The following is a 9,473-nucleotide window of genomic DNA, read 5'->3' on the forward strand; positions in this document are numbered from 1 at the left end:
GACAGCGTCGGTGTCCGCCATCGGGGGGTACGTGCACCCCCATGGAGCCCCTACCAGTATGGTCCAGGAAGAGGTTGCATAGCTGCCTGTGTGTGGTGATGTAGGTGTAGCTTTGCCCCTGTTCTTCCATGGGTATTTCCCAGGCTTGGGGGCTTTGCTGGTTGCCCCCCTTGTGGCTACATGTTTCAGGGTGTTTTTAAGCCTCCTTCCGAGTCTCTGGGTGTTGGCAACTGAGGTGTGCCAGTGGGACCAATGCTGCTGGGACCAAAGCTGGAGGTTCCTGGATAGAGGGTCTTGCCCCTCCACTCAGGTCAGAGGGGGTTAGATTAGAGGACCTCTGGAGGTCCCTTTCACCCCTGCCTCTCTGTGGGTGGAAATGGACATTATCTGACCCCTCATTTGTGCTGTTTTAAAAACTTGAACTGGAAGGGTAGGGGCCCTGGTACATGTCTGCTATACACCATCAAATCAGGAGGAGGTGGAGGAAACTTTTATTTATTTTTTTAAAACAGCTAACCAAAGCATTCAAATTGCAGGACTTATGCTTCTGGTTGGAGAGGAGAAGGGGGAAGAGTCATTAATTACTATGATATATATTGGGAGGCTAATGACAGTGCACAGACAGTAAAATAAGTTTTTGGAGAATGTTGGGGACAAAATTTTGGTGAATGAAGAAGCCAACTAATGGGAAGCTCTTCTTGGTAAGCTGCTTATAAATAGGGAGGAATTTTTGAGTATCTGAAGGTGGGAGGTTAGTAAGTGCTAGTGATCATGAGAGTTCATGAACCTAAGGAAAGTAAAGAAGGAGATCAGCAGAGTAGAAGTGCTGGCGTTCAGACAAGCAAACTTAAAAAAACTCAATGGAAGGGAAGTTGCAAGGTAAAAAGGGAAAAGGAAATCTAAGATAGCTGGTTGCACCTTAGATACAGTGTTAAGGGCAAAAAACCATGTTGTCTGCATGAAGGAAGGATCAGAAGGACAGTGAGAGACCACTTGGCTGAACAGTATACTCATCAAGCACTTGAAACTTAAAGATTCTCAAAAACTGGAAACTTGTCTGTATTCCTAAGCATGAGTGAAGCACAGGCATGAAGGGAGAAATTCAGGAAGGCGAAAGGAGAAATTGAGATACAGCCAGCAAGGGAAATAAGGCCTGAACAACACCAAAACAAAAAAAAAACTTGACTGTGCTAGAAGTAAGACTAATACCGAAGAATGTGTAGGTCCCTCAGTGAATGGGGAGGGAAGTTTTGTAATGGATGATGAAGTGGAAGAATGGCATGTTTATTGTCTTTTTTTTTCTACGTCAGTCTTCACAAAAAAAGCCAATTGTATTTGTCATCAGATAACTAGCAGCAAGGAATGGGGTGAGGGGAGAGGGTTAAACAGCTTAGAGTAAGAAAAGACCAGTTAGGGTGTGTCCCGGTGAGCGCAGATGTATGGTGTGTGGTGCCACAGACCTGTCTCCAGCACTGCATACAACACATGAAGGCATTCCCTGTGCTGCTAATTTGAAGCATGGTGGGGATTTGACACCTGGAGATCCTGGTGTCAGAGAAACCCATGCCTTAAAAAGCAGGGTGGTGCACGTGGTGCCGCTGGAAACTGGAGCCTGGCTGCCTGGAGCCACACTCCAGCTGCCGGCCAGGCTCCATGCTGCTGGATTGCTACAGCTGCAGCCCCCAGACACCCTCAGGACCCCAAGTAAGGCTGCTGGGGCCAACCCCCTCTACCCTACCCAGGGCAATGTGCTGCACGCCAGAGTGCATGTGCATGGGTGTTTCCTGGGAACAAGCAGCAGCGGTTCATATTGTGCTGCTGCTCCTTGTCCCCAGGGAAACGGGTGTTCCCACCTGTGGGAATGTGCCCTTAGAGATTACTAAACCAAGCTTAATGTTTTTTACATAGGCCTAAACTATTCCAGGAATTGGCTGAGGGAATTGTAGAACCATTTGTTATTGGCTTTGAGAACTCAAGGATGTCACATCAGGTTCCAGAAGATCAGAAAAGAGCAAATATCCTTAAGAAATGAGGATGATCCGGGTTGTCTGGATTTGTCAAGACTAAGTCAGGTTGGTGAAGCCTGACTTTTTTCTGTGACATGGGCTTTGAAAATAGGAGACACCAATGGATATGATGTATCTCAATTTAACAAGGCTTTTAACACTACCGTTTATGATAGTCTCATTAGCATGTTAAGGAAATGTCTAGATGAAAGCACTGTAAGGTGGACATGTAACTGGTTGGATCTTTGTGCTAAAAGAGTAGCCATCAATGGCTCATTGTCTTAACTAGAAGGAGGTATCAAGTGGGGCTTTCTAGGAATCTGCTGAATTGGGTGCTGTTTAATTTCTTCATTAATAACTTGGAGGATGGAATTGTATGCTTATTAGTAATTTTGCAGTTGACATTTATGAGGGTGGAGTTGCAACCATTTTGGAGGATAGGATTTGAATTTAAAAAGATTTTGATAAACTGGAAACATAGTCTGCAGTTCTAAAGTCAAGTGTGTTTAGGATGGAAAAATCAAATGCACAAATTGGGGAATGACTTGTTAAGCCGCAGTACTGCAGAAGAAAAATGTGGGTGTTCATAGTGGACTGCAAGCTGAATATAAGTCACGTATATGTTATTGCAAAAAAAAAAATTGCAAAGCATACTGATATGAATAAACAGAAGTGTTTCCTGACATTCAGAAGAAGTGATCCTTCCACTGTATTTGACACTAATGAGGCCTCACATCTAGTAACATGTCCAATTTTGGCCACCACATTTCAAGAAAGACATGGACAATTGGAAAGAGATCAGAGAGGAGTATAACAGTGATTTGAAGTCTAGGACACATGACTTCACTTCCAAGGAAAGACTGGAAGAATTTGGATTGCCTCGTCTGGAGAAGATGTGCATTGAAGAAGGGAGGGGAGTGGATGTGTTAGCGATAATCATCAAACGTATAAAAAGTCATTATAGAGACAGTGGCAATAGATTCTTCTCAGTGTCCACAGAAGACAGGGCAAGAAGTCTTAAATGCTGACGAGAAATAGGTTTGACTTTTTAACAGAGAGGGTAGCTAATCATTACAACATTACTGGGAGAGGTTGTGGAATCTCCATTATTGGAAATTTTTAAGAGCAAGTTAGCTGAGCATTTGGCTGGGATGGGTTAGACGGGGATTAACTTGCCTTGAGCAGGGAGTTTTACTGGATGTCCTCCTGAGGTCTCTTCCAGCCCTGTATTCCTATGATTCTACAACAAACTCAAAATAATCTGGGTGCAAAAGAGATACCAGGTTTTAGTTTTTACTGTACTAAGTATTGTCCCAGAACTCCCATCTCAGATGCTTTATTACTGTACTGGGAAGCCCTGGTGTGTATTACATGACATGATATTCACAGGAACGCTCGTAATTTGGTCCCAGCCAGTGGTGTTCTCTTTAAATACGTTATGGAACCAGAGTGTTTTTTGTTTGATATATGGTAGGGTCTGTTTTTAATACTTTCTCTGTTTATTATCCACAGAATACTAGTCATAGTTTCATATTGGGGGCAGGTTTTTAAAATTGCTAACCATGCTAAACAAGTTAAACCTGGGGCACTTTGGAAACCTGTTCCTAGCTTTTAATCACATAGGCTCCAGTCATTTCTCTGGAAAGATTTGAGGTTGGCCGTTGCTTTGCCAAAATACAGCTTTGGAGAAAGAAAGAAATTCTCAAATGGTTCTGCACCCTTTTAAAGTGAAATGTGCTGTAGCTACTAAATGGATTTTGCTAATGATATGTTGGCCCCATTGAAGTTAATGGCAAATGGCTGTTTATTCCCTTTTCTGTTGATGGAACCAGGGTTTCACCCTTTGATTCTCATTTAAAGTGAATGCCCTAGATGTCTGCGCTTGATAATTTATTTCAGTTCTGTTTGTTTGTAGGCTTGGTGATACAGCACTTACCAAATGAAAAGAATGGTTTGTCAACAGAAGAGAGAGAGCTGGGTGCTCTTGGCATTTTTAACAGTTGCTGCTCATTTCATCAGCTGTGCCCAGAGTCAAGGTAACTGATATATGAGAAAATAATGGTGTTCTTTTCTGTGGGCTTTAGGGGTGGACAGATGGGGTAGGTCACCTTAGCCTAATAATGGCTTTATATTTCGAGCACAAAACAGAATTTTCCCTTTACAAGCAAGCTGATCCAATATTATTACAATCAATAGGAGTTCTGTTATTAAATTCCCAGGGAGCATAATCAAGATGTAGTTTTCCTGGCTTGTTGACACACAGGTAGTGAAGTGTAGCATCTTGGAAAGAAACTTGGTACTTAAGCTGTATAGGATGAATATCTGAAAACAGATTCAGGAAGCGTTTTCAGTTCTATTAAATGTAAATATTGAACGTTGCTCTTGCTAGTAGAGACACAGATGGTTCTTCACTGGGATGTTAATCGGGCATGGAAAACACATCACTGCTTTGTAGGAACAGTATCTAATATAACTGTTGCATACAGGGCTCACTGGGATGCTCTTCCTCAGCCATTCCTTGACAATTTATGTTTGTTTTGTGCAAATGTCCCATGCATGGCTAGTAAAAAGATGCTGTTGATGTTGCTTAAAAACTCTCCTACATGGTCTTGACAGTCGTTTGAGTTCTAGAGAAGTCTGTGCTACTGTTCTTCCTCCCAAGTCAATTTTTTTGAGCGAATAAAAAAAAAAAAAGGGAAGGTCCATCAAGGACTATAAACACCTCTGACTCGAGGTTATACAGACATTCTCTCCCCCGTGTAAAGCCTTTTATACTGGGATGAATGTTGAAATTTTATGCTTAGAGGAAGGTAGTTAGATGTGTTAGTCTGAAGTCAGTCAGAAGGCACCCTTATAGACTCAATAAATGAAATGTAGCACAAGCTTTTGTGAATCCAAGTTCACTTCATCAGATGCTGTATATTTATTACTGAATGTGTACAAAACAGTAGTAGATAAGCAGAGGCTGTCGTTAGGGTAGGACATGAGGTGTCAGAGAAGCTTGGTTAAGAGGTATGAATGCTCCTAGCAACATTGTTCCCCCCAGTGTTTTCAGATGCTTGGAGGAATTGTACTTTTCTGGAGACTGTAGAGCACCACTGAGTATCTCTGTTCAGAATTTGGAGAGTGTTCGCATTGATATTTATTGTGTATCTTGCAAGCAAAAAGGAATAAAGAAATTTTTTTCCCTGTACTCTTCTCCAAATGGTCAGTGCACCAATCTTAAATAAAATTTGATTCCCAAATATTTCTGACTTAATGAGTCAATAAAAAGAAGCACGTGGCTAATCTCAGGCCTGCATATTTAACTTCCACATACAGATAATTTGCCATATACATATGGTGTTTTCAAAGAACCAAGGATATTTGGAGGGGAGCAGGGTATTGTCTTCTATCAGATTAAACAAGGTTATCTAAAATCTCTCCCAACCTTGCAGCTGGTCCAATAAAAGATGCCCCCAAAATATCCTTGTCTCTTGCATACTTCCTGGACCATTCTGACTAAAACATCACTCTAGCACTACCACAGTACGGTATTTTTAAAGCCATTTTATGGATTCAGACCCATTAAAATGATTTCAAAGGAAGATGTGTCAAATTCCTTAAACAGCTTTGAAAATAAAAACCATAACGCAAGTAAGAAGGTGGTAATTGGGGTTTCTTCCACACAAGGAGGAGAAACATTTTTCTGCTCCACTTACAGCAATAACATGTCATCTGAAGTCCTTTGTCAACTGCTTTGTGTAATAAGTTATTCATTTTCTCTGCTCAGGTGACAGTGACTGACTGCCTGGTTACAAATACAAGGCTAACAGTGTATTTGAGTGATTTAGATAAGTAACACATCATGTTAATGTTCAGGGAAAAGTGGGGGGTTCAGTCTAACCCGGTGGTGCCCAGTTTATGGTCTGTAGGCCCCCAAAGAGACTGGGTCAAGCCTGAGGCACAGGGATTCAGCAGCAAGCAGCTTGGTCCAGCATGTCCAAAGGCCCTCTGCCATGCTGCTGTCCCCTCTGCAGCCCTCCCTCCTCCCTTAGGCAGGTACAGTTTACCAGAAGTAAGCTGTCTTCCTCTTGTCCCTCCCCTTCCTCTGGCACTGGCACGCACCTCCTGCCCTCCCCTTCTTGGAGAGTGGATTGGTGGCCAGTGGTGCAGCTGGGTGGCAGGTACTTGGTCTGCTGCTTTAAAAGGGTGAGCTCCACTGGTTTAGCTTATATGCCCTCCCCTGACAAAGATGCTCTGAAGAAATGTTAACTGAGTTCTTCGAAAGAGTGAGTGTATTTGGAAGGTTTGGCTCTACACCTGAGGGTAAATGTCCACAAGGTGCTGATGGACACCGTTTCGCTGAGGTGCTGATTTGAAAGACCATGCCGACTGTGACTTCTGTTGAATCATTGCTCCCATTTTACACATCTGATCACAAATTATCCAGTTGTCATGTTTTACTGGTCACTGACATTTTAGATCTTTATTTTCAGATATTAACCTCTTCAACATTTTTTGCATTGAGTTACCTGTTTTATCTGATGTGTTAACTTCCGAATCCTAGAATAGCTTCTGTTCTCATTCAGTTAGATTGGAACCTTTTCTTGCTTAATGTAAATGTTACTTTAAAAAAACAAAACTTCCATTTGTTTTAAGGTTTTTATTAAAAAACAAGATTTCTCACATCACTATATAAATGGCTGAAGAAAATGTCTGCTGTCATTGGCGTTCTCATATATACATACAGTATATATGCTTAGATGCTAAGAATTACCTTTATATGCAAAAGATGGTAGTTGTGATTTCTGTAAATTGCTAATATAATTACTGGTCAATTTTAATGGATGAGTAACTTTTGTTCAAGTTGATCAAGATTTCAATATAATATCTAATATAAAATTAGGTGCTAAAAGGTGCAATTACTATTCTCAACTGTACAAAACTTGTGTTAAGAGGTGCCAGTGGAACACTGAATACTTCAAAACACCTTCCCTGTTCGTCTGCAGTGTAATATATTTGGGACACTAACAAAAATAACTTTTTGTTATATAGCTGCAAAAATCAAAACCTTGAACTTGTCTTTAGCCTCTTTTGGGTGATTGCTTTAATGTTGCTGATGGCCACTCACTTGCGCATTCCTATAAAATCACTTAACAAGCTCTAGCTACTGATTTTTTTTTTTTTTATCCATTAACTGACTCAGATTGGATTCATTTTTTTTTCTTTCTGCAAGAAGTGAGAATTTTGTTCAACAGATAATAAAAGTCCACAGAAATAAAGATTGCTTCCTCAGGTTGGTGACCATGTAGTAATTCCCATCAATCTTTTTTGTTGTTTGTCCAGGTATTAGATTTTAATGTCCTTAGTTTATATGTCCTTATCTGTGCCTGAACCTTAGTCTTTGCATAACCAAGACATAGTTAACTTTGTTTTTTTTTTACCAATTGTTCTTCTTACCTATATTGATTCTTTTTTGGACATCTTTTCCCACCCATTCCATATATGCACAAAAATAAACTAGCTGGCAAAGATTTATGCGTTATGCAAAGACTCTTCTGGCACAGTTGTTCTAGTCTATCACATTGTAGTTCTATAGTAAATGCCAACCACTTTGGTGACTGTCCTTCTTTGCTTGTTATCAAACATGTGACTGGTTTTGTAAGGGGGCTTCAGAAGTTTACTTGGTTTGGTGATGGCTAATTCCAAGTAGGTCAGAGCTATGCCTCTGGAAAGTGCTCTTAAACCTGTCAGACATGAGAAAAAATGGTGTTCAAAGACTTTTTTCCCTCTCCTTGATTTGATAGGATATGCCTTTTTGTATTTGCATTTTTGGTTATGATTAGGTTTTGTGCTTTGCCAGTGATCCCTATAAAATGTGGATCATTTTTTGCATTAAATATTATCACTGTTTCAAAGACTCTTTTTCCCTCCCAAAGCACCAGCAAATGAATACTAAATGGAATTGCATATTTTCATGAATTGCTATACATCATTTGTTATTCTAGGTTCATTCAGCTCTGATTTAAGTCTGTTTGTGAGCTATACATAAATCATTCTGAGTCTTGAGAATGAATTAAAGGCTGTAATCTGTAACTATCAGTTGCCTGCCTTTTAAACTTTCACCTTAGCTTCAGTTACTGTATTACAGTTGCAGTAGGCAGAATATTCCTGCAGTACCTTGCCCAGAACAATACTTCACACTTGATTATTTCACCAGAAAACAATGAGGGCCAAATTTTCAAAGATTTGGTTGCATGCAGGGAGTGGTACTTGTAGATGCTCATTCTCTTGTAACTGATGAAACCTGGGAAGGTAACTTAAAGACTAGCAGCAAGACTGTATTCAAGCTATTACCTCTCTAAGTGGAGTTAAGTGCCTATGTGCAATTCTGTTCTACCCTGTTAAAGTTCTGAAAATCCATTTTGTAGAACGCTGTGGCTGTGTTTACATGAATGGCAGACTGTGCAGTTGTTACTGTGCAGTCATTTAGTGCTTGCATAAGCACTTGCTGGTTTTACTGTGCGCATCCCCACATAGGTTTCTTCAGACGCTACTGCACAACAGCAATGAGCTAATGCACAGTAGCTTGTTACTACTGCTCAGTAGTGTCACATCATGGTTAGTGCCTGCCAATGGTACTGTGTAACAAGCTACATAGTAGTGTCTTGTATAGGTGCGCCTAGTGTGTGCATCTACACGTGCAATTTGCACATAGCAATAAACTGTGGAACAGTTTGCACCAAAGTTTATTTCTCCTGGGTGCATGTTAACTTATGTGCACGGGACCATAGCACCTTGAGCTTGGGCAGAACAGCTCAGCTAGCAGTGGGTCCAGGGGGGTCACCCTGCCAGCCCAGTGCTGCTCCTTCCCAGATCAACATGCTACAGAGGGGCTGGCTCGACCACAAGGGTAGAGCTAGCTGGCAGGTAGCCCCCACATTGTAGCACCCTCATGCTCCTGCCTTTCCCAGTTATCATCTACATGTGTGTTTTGGTATACTAAACTCTGCCATAGGATAATACTTGTCCTAGACAGTACTATTCTACAGTAGAGTTAGTTAATTTACTACACCCTAATAGGGGTGCATGTGTAAACAGTGATGCTTTACTGCGAAGCTAATTAGTCAACTGCAGTAAAGCACACATGTAGATGCACCCAGTTATCTCATCCTTAAGACAATGTCTCTGCCTCCCCGTCCTCCCCCTTCCCCTCTCTCCCGCCCCCACACACACACACACACACACACACACACACACACACACACCCACACACACACACCTTTTCTTTTAAAAAGTCTCCTTGGGGGTGTTATTAAGAGCCAAGACGGACTAAAGCGGCTGGCAACATGGCCGAAAGGTTTATGAGTGTTGTTGAAAATGCAACTCCTGGCCTGTCCCCCCCCCGCCCCCATCGAGAGCATCAGTGTCTTCGGCCGGAACAAAGCCGGATCCAAAGCAATTGAGGTTATATGCCCAGGACGA

The 9,473-nt window shown here is 41.5% G+C and overlaps 1 protein-coding gene across 3 annotated transcripts in view; it reads left to right on the forward strand.

The window, feature by feature from the left end:
• COL14A1 (collagen type XIV alpha 1 chain) overlaps nucleotides 1-9,473 on the forward strand; it is a 266,741-nt gene that overhangs the window by 5,288 nt on the left and 251,980 nt on the right. For all 3 annotated transcript variants that reach the window (XM_019528109.1, XM_019528108.1, XM_019528110.1), the window contains exon 2: nucleotides 3,922-4,042. In XM_019528109.1, coding sequence (XP_019383654.1) covers nucleotides 3,946-4,042 — 97 coding nt within the window. In that variant the 5' untranslated portion in view covers nucleotides 3,922-3,945. The remainder of the gene's footprint in view (nucleotides 1-3,921; nucleotides 4,043-9,473) is intronic.

The sequence above is a fragment of the Gavialis gangeticus genome, unplaced genomic scaffold (genome assembly GCF_001723915.1).
Source record: "Gavialis gangeticus isolate Ggan-Ray unplaced genomic scaffold, GavGan_comp1, whole genome shotgun sequence".
In the NCBI taxonomy this organism is placed as follows: domain Eukaryota; kingdom Metazoa; phylum Chordata; order Crocodylia; family Gavialidae; genus Gavialis; species Gavialis gangeticus.